At 39.7% G+C, this 15,367-nt stretch overlaps 2 protein-coding genes across 6 annotated transcripts in view; one reads left to right on the plus strand and one right to left on the minus strand.

The window, feature by feature from the left end:
• psmd1 (proteasome 26S subunit, non-ATPase 1) overlaps positions 1 to 862 on the plus strand; it is a 29,157-nt gene extending 28,295 nt beyond the window's left edge. The window contains exon 25 of the mRNA XM_028403120.1: positions 665 to 862. The gene's annotated coding sequence lies outside the window, so the exon portion shown is untranslated. The remainder of the gene's footprint in view (positions 1 to 664) is intronic.
• Positions 863 to 9,657: 8,795 nt separating this feature from the next.
• The window catches only part of LOC114434168 (arf-GAP with coiled-coil, ANK repeat and PH domain-containing protein 2-like), a 38,035-nt gene continuing 32,325 nt past the window's right edge, over positions 9,658 to 15,367 (minus strand). For all 5 annotated transcript variants that reach the window (XM_028403162.1, XM_028403161.1, XM_028403158.1 and 2 more), the window contains 4 exons: positions 15,067 to 15,176; positions 14,841 to 14,951; positions 14,590 to 14,651; positions 9,658 to 11,383 (listed from right to left, as the gene is read on the minus strand). In XM_028403162.1, the coding sequence (XP_028258963.1) occupies positions 11,280 to 11,383; positions 14,590 to 14,651; positions 14,841 to 14,951; positions 15,067 to 15,176 (387 nt within the window). In that variant the 3' untranslated portion in view covers positions 9,658 to 11,279. The remainder of the gene's footprint in view (positions 11,384 to 14,589; positions 14,652 to 14,840; positions 14,952 to 15,066; positions 15,177 to 15,367) is intronic.

A 15,367-nucleotide genomic window follows, 5' to 3' on the forward strand; every position in this document is an offset into this window, starting at 1 on the left:
AGAAATGAAAAGGTTTTTACACGTTTGTGTCTACAACACAAATGTCAGGTCACAGTGCCCTGACTCTGTACAGGACTTCTTACTTGTTTGGGTGTGTACACACATACTGATTTACATATCCCTGAGTGTACAGTTAGCTTTGCTTAGCATGGTCTGTAGATCTAGAACTATGGTTTACTTTACAGTTGTCTGCCATTTGCTTTGTAGTGCCTCTTGACAATTTGACAATGTTGTTACACCAAGTTTCATGTGTATTGTCAAATTATTTTTACATAGTAACCAATCAACAATATTGTAATCAAGTATACCCCATCAGAAATCTCACTAAAGCTCTTTGTCAGAACAAAAAAGGCACATCACGAGTCAGTTCCCCTACACACATCTGCCCGACAGCTGTCTTGTGTTACTCGATGTATTCTTGTTGCTGTCAGTGTGTGGAGTTCACCACTTACTATTTATCATCAATCCTCAGTCATTACAGTCACTGTGCAGCTAGTTGCTTTTCATACTTCTGCTTCACATATTTTACCATTGAACGTATTACTAGTTTGTCCTGTAATTAGTCCATTTTAAATCCATCATTCAAACTAAATGAAGCCATATGATGTAATTGCGTCCCTCACATTGTGTTATGAGTAATTGGTTTGTTTCTCTCTCTCCTCAGATGTCAGAAGTGAGTTCCCAGCATGTTCCTGCATCTCCCCTCTGTGCACCTGCTCACCCTGTCACGTTCCTGCTTCACCTCCTCTTTTACACGTTTCTTTCCTGTTCTGGCTCCTCATTCGCCACACAGGGAATATTTTACATTCTCATATTGTATAATTTTCAGTCCATACAATAAAAAAAAAATCTATATATTGGAGACTGGAGTGTGTGCATGTTTATTTGAGTGGATTTTTCACCAGGCGTGTGTCGAAGCACTCTCTAATCCCATACGTTTAAACTGGTTTATATTTCCAGCACTCAGCAGCAGCTGCTACAATCCAGCCAGCAGACTGTCTCTGTACAGTAACACAGTAAAGTGGGTGAGACAGCACTGGATGGCAGGGCTGGGGAAGCGTGTTTTTTAGTGACATTATCAGAATCATGGTCCACTGAAATAAACTTCTAACCACAGCTGTTATTGGACTTATTGGACTGGAATGTAGCTTTTACTTGGAAGTAAAAGCTACATTATTAAAAATAACTTTGCTTAAAACAGAATGACCCGTTTCAAAACTTCTTTGGCTCTGATTTTAAAACATTAGCGTGCTGATCTTCCAGCACTCATCTTTGCTAAGCTTAAAATATGAGCTGCTTCAGAAGCCTCTTTTTATTCCTAAAGAAGCCTTCGTGCAGGGACAAGCAGGATGTTGGGTACTGTTGCAGACACGCCAAACAGAATCCCGCCTGTATTTACTCTCAACAGCTGTAGCATTAAGCAGTTAACAGAGTGCTCATGGGAGCAATGTTTGATTATATGATAAAGTCACCTCTGTGTTCACATCAGAAATTCTGGATAAAACTGTCCATGTCACATTCTGTAACATCAACAAACGTTTTACAGTAGAATCACATGATACATCATTGAATATTCTTACAGTGTAAATTCAGTTTCCACAGCACATGAAGTACTTATGAACTGCATCAAACATTCATCATATTAATGCAGATTAATGATTATGGCACATTATCCAAATTATTGTTACATAAAAATATATGCTCCATAAATTGTTGCTACACGTGGATTATTGAGCCAGTGCTACATAGCAGAGATCTGCAGATCAGATATAAGAAACCAAAGATTGCTACAATTCTAGTATTCAACCCATGAAATAACCTGATAAACAATGTGCTGTAATACATAAACTATATATATATATATATATAAAATTAAATTGTATTGAAAATAAAACATAATATTGTACAGTAGGCCTGCTATTAAAAGCCAAAAAAAATGAAAACATTCCCCCTTTATACAGCTGCAAAGTGACCCAAACCTGCTGGATGCTGGGTTAAAAACTAAATGCAGAGATTTGCAACATATCACGTTTTATTCTTTAAATATATGCCGAATGAATAAACTGTAAAAGAATTCACTTTGTTTCATTGTAATTTTCAGTCTCCTTCAGTTTATCCTCTTCATGTGGTCAGTCTCTCCAGCCTTGTGTTTGGTAAGTGAATGTGGAAAAGTGGTTTGGGACACGTTCAGGGCAATGATAACACCGGCGGTTGTTTTCTGCATGAAGTCGGTTGGAATGCCACACCAACGACTTTTGACTGGCGGAAAAAAAGACAACACTGTTAGATGATTTGCTGCTCGTCTGCTCCCATCAGAGGACAGGCTTACAGTGTATTGGCCAGACATTCAGTCTAATCAGTTCCTCCTCTCACATTCTCAGATACTTGGTCAGACTGTAAACAACTTCTTGTTTCCGAACAATTCCTCGTCCGGGAATCAAATCTGGACTCTGACCTTAACCACTTAATCCATCATCATCATCATTCGGTATGTGGGCTGGTGGAGTGCAACCTGCTCCATCACATCATAAATATAGGGCTGGTTCAGTCCACAACCTCCTTCTGCAGGATCACATTCCTTAAAGAGCCAGCTTAGCCTGAGCAGAAGGTAATGTTTAGTCATCCTTTTCACTTCCCGTACGTCCCAGTGAAACACGGGTGGGAAGAAGTTAGATCTGTAAGGGTAACATCTGCCTCTGTTCAAAGCCACGTCTCATACTTTTCATACTTTCTCTGTGAAGTGTGGACTTCCTCCTCATTTCGTTTGTCTCCACACCTGGCAGACAAACAGCCGACACAAATCCATTTCTCACTACAGAGCTTTCCATCATTTTTATCACAGCAGAGATGTGGACCTGTTCGGTGGTCTTCCACGCTGTGAACTCCAGTCAGTACGAAAAACGAAAATAATGCTCCCATCTCCACTCATTTATGTTTTGTTTCAGTAGTCAGGCCTGTGACCTTAGATCTGCCCTTTTTAAGCAGTGTGGACCACAGAAGACCTTACAAGGAAAAAGTGATCCCCTGCCTGCATCCACTCACACAGGCCAAGCAGTGGAGAGGAGCTAATGTCTGTCAACGAACTGGTGAACCAGCTGTCGAGGCGGGCGAGCAGACGGAGCATGTAGTCACCGTCTGTGGATGCAGCACTAGTGACTGTGCTGCTGAAAGGATGGAGGGTCAGCAGCACTGTTAAAGCAAACAAGTGGACCCACCAGAGAGAGAGCTGGTCAGTAATTGTGCAGCTGACCTGACCACTTTTTAGTTTTTTTTGTTGGCTGGACTGAAGGGCCAGCGAGTGATGTGCCGGTGGTCCATGATGGAGCTCTGGATGTTCTCTATGAACCCAGCATGTTGTGGATTTTGGCCTCGATGGCCTGAAGCTCATAAATTGGACTCTATCTGTGATGGTGAAAAGATAGAGACCTCCTACAGCGAAGCCGTGAGGAGGAGAGATGGAGGCAGCTGAGTTTAATACACATATTAAGCATTGTTTGTGTTGTACTCAGTAGTTCCTTTGTAGCTTCACTCCCACGTTGTCTGGTCTAAAAGCAGGAAATTATCATTTAAAGGCTTTTAAGCTAATTGAAGCCAAGTTACTTCTGGTGCTTCACAGGAAATCTTAACGATTTATTAGCCAGTAAACAAACACATTTTGATTGATGATCAAATGTTTGTTATTCACAAAACAAAAATGCAGTTTATACAGTGAAGAAGGAAATCAAAAATAAAATATAGAAATAGCATAAAGAAACAATTTGGTGGGAAAATAAAAGTGTCAATACAGCACCGATAATGGATAGTTATGGAATTGTCTCTTCTAATGATCGTTGTAAATTGATTTATCAAGAATGCATTTTTTCCTTTGAGTCTCATTGATGTGCTTTTTCCTGCCCTTGTGTTTCATCATATCAATGTTTATTTTCATTATTGATCATTCTACATATGCCTTCCTAAATTATTAACCATCAATCTCATCTCATTATTATTATTATAATATTATACATATTATTAAGTTGGTTACGTTGGGGTGTCAATAGTACAATTAATAAAGCTCTAAATGCTAAAAGCAGAGCTAGGGTTAGGGTTAGGAAGGTCCCAGAGTTGTGGTTCAAAGTTTATTACATTCGGGTTAGGTGTAACCCTAACCCTAACGCTAACCCTAACCCTAACCCTAGTTTTGACTGTAACCCTAACCCTAATGAAGAGCTAGGGTTAACATCTCGGCCGTCGTGAGACATAGAGCCTCAAGTGAGACATAGAGCCTCAAGTGAGACATTTCCGTAATGGTCTCAGTGAGCCGAATGCATTAAACTTTGAACCACAACTCTGTGACCTTCCTAACTGTGAAACCCTAACCCTAACCCTAATGCAGAGCTATTGTTAGTGACTTCAGTGACCCGAATGCATCAAACATTGAACCACAACTCTGCGACCTTCCTAAACCAAATCTAACCCTAATCTTAGTCCTGAGCTGGGTTTAGGATTAGAGTTATTCATTTATTTCTTTGCATCACTTTAAATTCTCCATACTGTTCATTTCACAGATGAACCATGACATACAAAATGTCATGGAATAGAAACAACAAATATATTTATGTATTTTTATTGTCTGCAGCACCTACATCCCATACCACTGCAATTCTATTTCTAAATGACATCATATATGTCACCTTTATGTCAGTGCCGGGTCCAACAGTGACAAAAATTTTTTTTTAGTTGTCATTAAATGTAAAATGTTGACGACACATCCTTGACTAAATGTTCACATTTCTTGACTTCACTTGACTTTTTTTGTATCAAGACGTACATGTAAATATATAAAATCAGCAAAAATCTGATATAAAAGTTTGACGATGTCGAATTTTTTTGCCAAACTTATTGAAAAATAAGTGAATTTTTGTCACTGATGTGTATGATGGCCCACCACTGGCTGTCAGTGACCTGTTTAAACAGAACAGCACATTCTGCCCCAGTGTCCTGCCCCACTGCCTACAGTTTACTGTGTTGACATTCACTTGGCCCCTCTGAACCCAAATAGGTGACTGATGTCAAAACAATTTGAAGAGTTATATAATGCTCTCCATCGTCACTGGCAGCCGCCTGCAGCAGCTGGGCAGGACAAGTGGTGCTCGACAACACTTCATTGATTGATCACCTACTTGAAGCCTCCAGGCTGATGGAGCTGCAGGGAACTCTGTAGAGGAAGGACTCTGCACTCTCAGCTGGAGATGTGGGCTCCATGAAGAAAATCAGAGAGAAGGCAACAGTTAGATCTGACATTTAAAACCACATACTTATTCACAATTACTCCTGATTTTATGACATCATGCTGCTCACCTCTAGCTTCCTGTTTAGCAGGGCCCCTTGAATCCCTCGGCCAGAGGAGCAGGGGGATGTCGTGTGAAGTCTTTGTTTTACAGGTGTGTTCTTCTTCTTCATCTCATAGAGAGTTGAGAAGGAAAAGGGCAAACTGGGCTGGTAGGAAAATGTCCAGAATATTCATGTTCCTTTCTTCCAAGTATGAATATATCAGGTCTATCTGCACTGTTTCTACCTTCAACAGCCTTCAGCCTCTGTGGAGGAGGATAAGGACATGATACACACATGAATTACAAAGGCTATAAGGTCAAATATGTCTTTGAAAATAGCACATTTTTGTAAAAATTGTAAAAGATGAAATAAGAAAATACTACCTGTGGCTAAGATATAATGATGCTGGTGATATTTCCTGGAGGACAGCTAAAAGCAGAGCCAAAATCAGCCATGCCAAATACTGCACCCTTCTTCTATCATTTCACTATAGACTGCCTGGAAAAATATAAAATGATATTTGTTTTTGTTTGAGGTCACCAATATGAATTTTAGAAAGGTAATGCTCACCAGGGCCAACTTAACAGCTCTGCTGAATAATGCACCCCCACAGTGTGTGCTAATGTGTTAACCTAAAGTACACATTTTTGCCCCTTTAAGTAGGACTCAATGAGCTTAAAACATCTTAGTCTTAGATCTTAGTCTAGATTTTCCCAGCCAGATTGTGAGATTTAATCATAACACCTCTGGATCTCATAGATCTGACTTCTAAACTGCACTTAGGTTAACAGGACTCTGATTCCCTGCAGCTGGCTGAGAGGAGGTTTCCATCCTCTGCTTGTCAGAACAGCTGGACACCAGGCCTGGCGGTGAAGCAGCAGCAGCAGCAGCAGCAGCAGCTGGGGAAACCTCTTGGAAAGGCTGGCTGCTCACTGCAGCGTGGAGCACTGCTCTCTGAGGAGGCTTCAGTCAGAAAAAAAAAAATCAAAGGAAAAAAGTGGAGCTGCTCTTTCTGGGAACACAGGCTGTGGAGACATAAACTAGACAAGCACAGAGATCTGCAGGCTGGTGATGGTGGTGCATGGTACAACACACCTCAGACACCACCACCTTCTCTTCCCCTCCCTGTCAGCATGAGCTGCTGGAGGACACTGTGGTAGGAACATGTGTGTTTGTAACACTACACCTATTCATGCTGTCTGCTCATTCATCACCAGCATTTAGAGAATACAGGCAGGACTGTTTGGATTCTCAGCACAAGGCCGCTCCAAAATATGAAACCCGAACCTCTCTGTTCAGTGTGAACACGGGCGGAGTAAACACCGCTGCTCATGGATGGAGGATTTTTGAGACCACAATTGTTCCATGTAGTACAAATGTTCAAAGTATTTCTGGCAGGCTGACGAGTTTTCCTGCTACAGACGTTATTTGACTCGCTCAGCAGCTGTGTTGATCTGAAATGTGTAAATATAAATTTAAGATAAATTACATTTCTTTCTACTTTATGCTGCTCAGGCCTTATTTTCCACAGTAAGATTTCACAAATGAGTTTTGAACGTATATTAATAGATTACACAGAAGAGATGAATTAGTTCATGGCCCAGTAAGAAGATGATTTATACAAAAGAAAGGAGGGGTGAGTAACATCTGTAATCTTTCTGATAATCGAGAAAATGGAACTTTACCTTCTGCCGTCTTTGATTTTGCTTTTAAATACCCACATATAAAAATGTTTACCATGCCCATGTTTGTTTGTTTCAGCACAACTTCATCTACATGATCTAATTTTTAAAACATTAATCTACTTTCTTAACATTTGAGCCCAAAAATACACAAAAATCATGAAATCCAAATTGAAAATAATCTAAAAAAAATACAAACATGCTCGATGAACAACTTTAAGAACTGGAAAAGGTAAACATGGAAATATAGTAAAACTATATACAAATAAAACGTGTATATTTATAGGTGTTTCATCCCTGATCTTCTTGCATAATATGACATAACATGCATATAGAACAGGTTTTCAATAGAGCACCTGCTGCTAACTCCCATGGTGGATTTCCAGTTTGGTGATGCATGATCACGCAGACCCACAAACAACACAACTGGGACACCAACAGGGATGTGTGCATGCTGTCAATAACAATGGAGAAAGATTTTTAAAGTTTTATACTTGGATCCAGCACCAGAGACAAATCAGACAAATCAAATCAGTGGAACCACACAGAGCCCACAGCTCTCAGATCAGTCATGTCCACGGGCCTGTTTTCTGGTGTGAGGTGTTTGAGTCCGGTTGTTTTTTAGGTGGGGCCAAAAACTTATTAATCACTCATCACTAACTTAGCAGATAGTGCCACTTATAAGATGCACAGTCACACAAAAATACATCTAAATAATAAGGTTGATACGTGGTTATATGTGTTATCTTAAACCTTGACATCAGTATGTTAGAGTGAATTTTGTGCTGTTTAAACTAATAAAATGTTGGGTTCCGTGTCGGAGCTCACAAAGATGACCTCAGTCCTCTGGCCTGTTCTCTTTGTTTGTAGAAAATAAGACTTCAGTCACCACTGGACTTGGTAACTTGTTAACATGAATACTGTTCTGCTGTTTGGTCGCTGGCAGTCTGGGCAGCATTAATGGAGCTTGGCCCTTCTCAGCGTTTGTTCACATGGTGTTTTTATGGAGGGAAACGTCTCCAGCGGCGGCCCTTCATTTCTCCACAGGGGAACAGACCACAGACTTCCTGGAAAAAGACTCGGTGGCCAGTTCACAGAACAGAGACAGTGAGCCATGTGTCACTGTGGATCATGAGGTGGCATGACACCATGGCACACGGACTGAAACACAAAATTATAACCACCAAATGTTTGATCTCCCCAAACAAAGGAAAAACTCGCAAAATAAAGAATTTTGGTTGCTAAACAAAGATACGTGAGAAGCAAATAAGGAGTCCTCCAAACAAAAATGTTCATTTGTCAAAGATTGTTGAACAGATTTCCCTCACAAAAACTAAAATTGTTGTGTGTTTGGTTAGACTTACTGGTGTAAAATCATCTCTTTGAAAATGTTTAAGGTGCATTGATGCTTCTAGGCTTCATGGTGACTGTGCATAAAAAGTATCCTTCAACTCTGCAGCCACATATTCCCACTTGCTCCCTTATTTCCTGTCATGCTTTATTCTTAGAGGAACAAAAAGATGTCAGCATCGCTACACAAAAAGCCAAAAAAAGTTCTTGTAATAGAGAGCAGCACCTAACCTGCACATCAGAAACCAAACTATGTGTTTAACAGGAGCCTCTGCTGTAGTACTGAACTGAATTATGATATGTGCACTCATTGTTGAAAACAGCAGCGCATACTCAGGAATGTAAGTTTGCTGCAGACTAAACACACACACACACACACCTATAACTCAGCTGAAGTAGTGGGCACCGCTGGCCTGCATGCAGACATAAACATGCTGTAGTTATTAAAGGAGGATGTAATGGAAGTGTATCAAGACGGGCACACAGTGGATTCATGACAAATGGGACTGAGATAGCTCTCATTAGATATCATGTTAGGACGCAGTACAGTCTGTGTTGGTGTAAAGACCAGGACCTAAACTCCACTTTCAGGATATTCTGCTCCTCCCAGCTGGCCTCCCCCTGCTGGACAGACAGAGTACAACACTGATTGATGCTTTTGTTTTTTCTACAGTGGAGAAAAGCAGCTGTAAACTTAGCTATTAAGGCTTAGTCAGAGCCTCGGCTCCCTGACAATGCTTTATTATCACGTAATCATGGTGCCTCAAGATTATATATAGAAGATTATTCTCTTTGCAAAGAGCACAAGATAATGGGTGGATTCTTAAATTCTGCCAATGGTTGACAGGATGAATTACTATTACTATATTTTTTTGTGACAGCAGTAACTTATATTCATTTGAAAACTTTTAGCTTTGACAATGTAATCATTTCTATTCTTATTAAGTGATTCTAAGTAAAACAGGAGACAGATGTTTTTGCTGCTTTAAATCTACAGTGTAGAATATCTGTCTCCCCCTTCTGACAGTGACAGTAATTAACTTTTAAACTTTGAATATTTCTCTGTATTTTTTCTTCTTCTATCTGATTTTTTTGCTCCCAAAGAGAGAACGTCACGACTGACAACAGAGACTACGAAGATTCTGCTGTTGCTGACAGGTTTCATCAGCACTGTGTCGACTCATCTGACAAAAGAGGATCTATATGACTCATTTACAGCATCAAATACCTCAGTGTGTCGGCACTGACACCGCTTTGTGGCTGAACACGAATGACGCAAACTTAAAAAAAAAAAAAAAATCACCATTCAGAAGTGAATCCTCAGTCTGTTTGTATTTGAAGTCCTTTCATATTACAGGTATATTACACAGTACATATATATTGGTATACAGAGGCAATATAAAATGGGGTAGAATTATGTAAGGATACAAAGAACAGCATATACAAAAGCTTATTTAATGATTCAAGTACCACTAAATTTATACTTCAGTCGAAAGCATCTGTACAAAATGTACAAGGAATTGCATCCCAGGTCGAGTTGGACAAAAGGTTTCCTCATCTTACTTTGAAAGAGAAGAAAGAAAATCCTACAGTACAACCGTCCTGTCATCAGTTGGAACTGACCTGCACGAGTCCAAACTAATCACACAGCATCCGGCAGAACTCTGGACTGTATTTCTGTAACACTTCACTTTACAGGTCTGTCATTCTCCAAAAATAATTTACGAATCCTTTAAAGATTTGCTGAACTCTTATTATTATTTATTTACATTCAATAACTGACTGACTTCTACATTATGGCAATGATCTGCCCCAACATCAGCTGCTTTTCTGTTTCATTTCTGAAGGAGAAGCTGTTCAGTCTGACACGAGCCTTCAGCTTTCTCTGCAGGGTTATGCATCCTTGGTGCATAAGCTTTCCTGCTTTTAGACTGAAACTCGCTTTTTTATCTGCAGGATCAGAAACTTCTCTTTTACTTTTTTGTTTTTAGCCTTTTCAGCAGAGGCTCCACCAAACTCCCAGCCTAGCTGCCATCGCCTCCTTTCTCTTCATGGCTATAGTTGATCCCCTCTTGAGTAAAAAGATTTAAAACTCCAGCATACTGTGACATACTCGCTGCTGATTGTCTTAGATCTGTGTGCATTTGTATAGTGAGGACTGGAATATCACACGCTCATTTTTCAGAAAAACTAAAATAAAAAAAAAAAGTCAGTATTTTAACTTGGACTTGCTGTTACAGTGTCACTAGTTAGATAATCACTAAAAGATATCAATAAATGACTGAATATTTTGGAAAATGATGGACCTATAAAACAGAGTGTTACTTGTATCAATGAGAATAAACCAAAGACAGGACTCACAATACTGTGTACTGCAGGTTCTAAGGAGAAAAATGAAAACATTTAAAAAAAAAACAACAAATATTTAAAAATCAAATCATCTACCACCTATTTAAAAAACACAGATACAGGTTTCTATCTTCACTGTACACTGTTAGACACGTCAAAGTTACCATCAAACCTGGTAAACATCAGTGGCTGTTTAAGACGTTTAAGGGATTTGTGCAAACATGTAAAAGCAAACTGCTGAAAGAGAGCGCCAAAGCTAAACTTACATACAAAAAAAGATGCTGATGTACATGAAGAGATTCCTACTGAGCAGAGGAAGCACTGGGGGGTATAAAATGAAGTATTTAACAGTCATTGTCATTCACATATATCAGAAATACAAATGACTTCCCAAAGCTTTAACACTGTACCATCTACTTATGTAATAGGTCCTACTGAGAAAAGATGAAATAATCCATAGATGTTTCTTCACTTGACTTGAAAACGCAGTTTTTAAATTTGATTAAAGGTAGACGCACCTTATTGACAATGACTGAATATTGTTTAGTATCGTCCTGAGCACCGCAGGACAGCTGTTCTGCAGTGTCAGGGTCGCTGTGGGTCATACTGCTGATAACGGTTCAGCTTGTCCGGGTCATTTGAGGCCATTTGGGTGAAATCCTGGAAAATGTCCTGGTAGGTTTCATCTCCTGGAACAAGAACAAAACATGAGCAATAGTAGCCATATTTGTTTCACACACAATTATAAATTCCATATTTCCCCTGTTGTTGTTTTTTTTTTTAATAAATGACTGTTTTACCTAAAAGAATCCTTAAAATAGACAAGGAAAGGCTCATAAATGACCTTCACTTCTAGTCACGGTGAAAACATTTAATCTCTAGCTTTATCCCCTGCATATTTCCAACCACATCACTTGCAGTCTAGTCTCTCCTACACAATCACTACAAACTACCACAAAGTCAAATAAAACTTTACTGCTAATTTTGCAGAGCATCACTTGCCGGTGTTAAGCAGGATAAAAAAAAATATTTGCAAAGTGGGAAGCGACAGTGGCATCACAGTCAACAGGAAAGAAACAAGAAATAATGTTGGCCATACCTGTTAAGAGTGTCGGCGTGGCTCGAAATATGAAACAGAGCAACGCAGAGGGAGAAAAGATGAAGCAGAGGAGGAGCAAATAAAAGGAGCAAAAAAAAAACAATCGCCAAGAAATCGTGTTAGCAACTGGAGACTGATTCAGAAAAAAAGACAAGCCCACAGACTTTGAGTTTCAGTCAACAACTGTATTGTGTTTAAAGTGCAGGAGTTTTATGTACAAAAATACAGTTGTGTTGGCCTCAGCACCCCCAAAGAAAAAACAGAGGACAAAAGAAGAAAGGCACAAACTCTGGGGAGGAGAGTGAGAAAAAGAAAAGCAAAATACAAAAGTGAGAGAGAGCAGATGTACATAAAGAGAATGAGACAGCGTCAGGAAGAGAAGGGCCTCGTCTTTCACCAGAGCAGTGGTTCTCAGTCCGAGTCATGCTTCAACTTTTAGAATATTTATGGAAGATATTAAAATTATAATCATTGTGCTTTAAAAAAATAAATATCCCTCTTAGTAATTTAAAAATCAGTGTTTAAATGCTCATAGCACTCAGACTGAGAAGCACCACTCTGCACTTCTACAAACTTAATCGGGTAGAAAAACTGGAGTCGAGGGAGGATTTGATGAGGCTAGTTTTCCCTCTCATTCATCACCCTTGAATAGCTCTCATCAGTCTCATCAGCTGATTGTAGGTGCTGATGAAGAGGCTCTGTTATCAAAGAGGACGAAGCTGATGCAGACAACAAGGCAAAAACCATGAGGATCACTCAGCGGCTGGAAGCACATACTCAAACTATGTTATGTTCCTCTCACAATTGTCTCTAGTGTTGTTGACCTTTAAACTACAGCTGATTCCTATTATTTCACACTCACAAAATGTAATTCAGGTCCAAAATCTTCTCAGGAAAAAAAAAGACCAGCTTTAGAAAAAAGCAGCAAACAGGCTTATAACAGTCCACTCATCTGCAGCAGCACATTTAGCCCTCAGTGTAAAATGCTCCATTCCTTAAGGACATTTATGAGCTAAGCCCTCCCTCTAGTGGTCACCACGTGTAAATGCACAAATCCCTTTGCTCCACAGTCTAAAAGAAACTGCTCAGTCTGCTGTAAAGAAAAAAAAAATCCTTTTTCTAAAACACAATCACAACACGATCAATACTCTTTCACTAACTGACACATCCTCAGACATGTCATCACATATTGTACTGCCAGCAGCAGGGGGCGCTACCCTTTCACTGAGCCTTTAATCAAAGTGCTTTGGTGCCCTCTGAAGATTTTAAGGGCTGTATAAAGTGGAGATGTGGGATGAAACTGGGGTAGATTTCAATCATTCAATTTAAGCTAATCTTTTTCCACATTCTTTGTGAATATCTTTTTTTTTTTCTAAAGCTCCCATCATGATTAAGATAGATATAAGCTAGGACTCTAAGGTGATAAAAGCTATACATGGTTACATGTGGATAGTTTTTTTAGACTATTGCACTTGTTGCTTGACAATGTACCGTATCTGAGTAAAAATCCACTAACATTCGAGACGACGTTCGCGTCTTACAATTCAGGATTCCCCACGAGTTACAGGCAACAAGCAACGACTAATAACAAGACACAATACTGTTGTATAAGGAAGTAAATACCACACGATCAATCAAAAGAAAAAGAGGATGTGAACACAAAGCCTTCATGGCACTCAGCCGTGTGCAACACTCGTGTCACACTTTAACCCTGCTTCTTCTGTCAGACTATAAGAAAACGTATGCACATCATTTACAACATGTAGAATAAGAATACGTATTATACATTATCTTTATAAAAGGATACTGCTCTAAAATAGAATTTTTTTTCTGACCAGGCATGTCACAACATTAAGATGCATCATGATTGGACACTGAACACTTCGAATAAGTAAACACAGGCCATCAAAGTGGTTAAGACTTCAAATGAGAATGGTACAGTCACATGGGGAAAGGTACAGCAGTTGCATAACCATTAAATAGGAATGTGCATAAATTACTTCTGACGAATTTTAAAGTTCACAGACAGACACTGCGCCTCTGCAGATATAAAATGTCATTCAAAAGTCACAATTATTGCAGATGCTGAAGTAAAAACTGCAGCATCTAGTGTTACTGGATACTGATGGCAGTTACTGGGTAGGTCGTTTTTTTTGCAAAGATAATGTAAACAAAAAAAAAATCTAATCTGCTGCTATAACTCACTGAAAGCCTCTAAAACAGAGGAAATCATTTAAATTTAAAATAAAGACAGGCTATTGAGTAAAAAGTGACTTTTTCAGGTTGTGCTATCAATAATTTGACGTAAGTAACAGTCACTTAATAATGAAAAATCTGGATGTTCCACTTTGGAACAAAACTCCTCAGTACTGTTCAGAGTTTGATGGCTTTAATCTTGTCACATTAACACAGCCTAGCACCTGATGTTCAACCACAACCAGGTGCAGATCTGCTGGAAGCTGTTACAGCGGGACACAGGAGCACCACAGGCAGAGTCGGACTCAGTTCACTCAAACTGGGCTTTACAGTCACAGGATCAAATTCTTCTAACCTGGAGGTCTTTTGTTTGCAATGAAACCACAGAGAATAAACTGTATGACATCATGCTGTTTCAAGTCAACTGACTCCAACTCTGAAACCTCAGCTTCTCCTAAGCCTGTTTGTTTTTTTTGTCCCTGTGTCCCTGTGTCGTGACGAGAGCGGACGGTTATTCAGTTTCGTCCAGCTGCAGGCTAATAAACTCCTGCATGCACTTCCTGTATTGCATCTCGGTGGGGCTGTCGGTGTTATATTGACCTGACTGGCTGTAGGGCCCTTCTGCCTCGCGCATCTCTTCATTCATCTTGGCCAGTCGCAACCTGGGGAGTGGATAAAGAAACAGGAACTTACAGAGACCTGCAATTATGTCATTAGTACTAAAACTGAGAATATATGTATGGAGCCCGACACATACCTCAGATGCAGACACTAAAACATTTTGCTAAAACCTATCTTCTAAATAGACACTGTACGTAAGGCACCAAAAATGGGGCGACAAGGACACTTACAGCGTGACAATATCTGCATTGGCTGCCTCCACTGCTATGGTCAGGGGAGTTTTCTCGTCAATGTCTGCAGCATTTTGATTGGCTCCTCTTTTCAAGAATAAACACACTTGCCTGCAACAGAAAAAAAAATTCAAATACAACTCATGTTGGATCATTCTTTTTGAACTGGCCTATCACAGGTAACAGATAGATGAAGTATAGAATTTAAGGGCCTTTGGGAACAAACCCTGTGTGTCCCAGCATGGTGGCGTGGTGGAGGGGCCCTCGGCCCTGAGCATCCTGCTGGTTCACATTCGCTGCATTTTGGAGCAGAAACTCGCAGGTAACCAGTGAACCCTGAAAAATGAATGCATTTCTTTCTTTTAGGGTGACAAAACACTGAAAACAATAGTATAATTTCTATTTTTCAATTATCCCACAAGCAACAACCACTATATTCTAATATCTGCACCGTTAGCAACCATCGGCGTAATTACTAAATCCTTTTCCTTGGTCAGTCCATGACTCGGTTTCTTGTAGACATACTA

This window comes from Parambassis ranga, chromosome 4 (assembly GCF_900634625.1).
Source record: "Parambassis ranga chromosome 4, fParRan2.1, whole genome shotgun sequence".
NCBI classification, from domain to species: domain Eukaryota; kingdom Metazoa; phylum Chordata; class Actinopteri; family Ambassidae; genus Parambassis; species Parambassis ranga.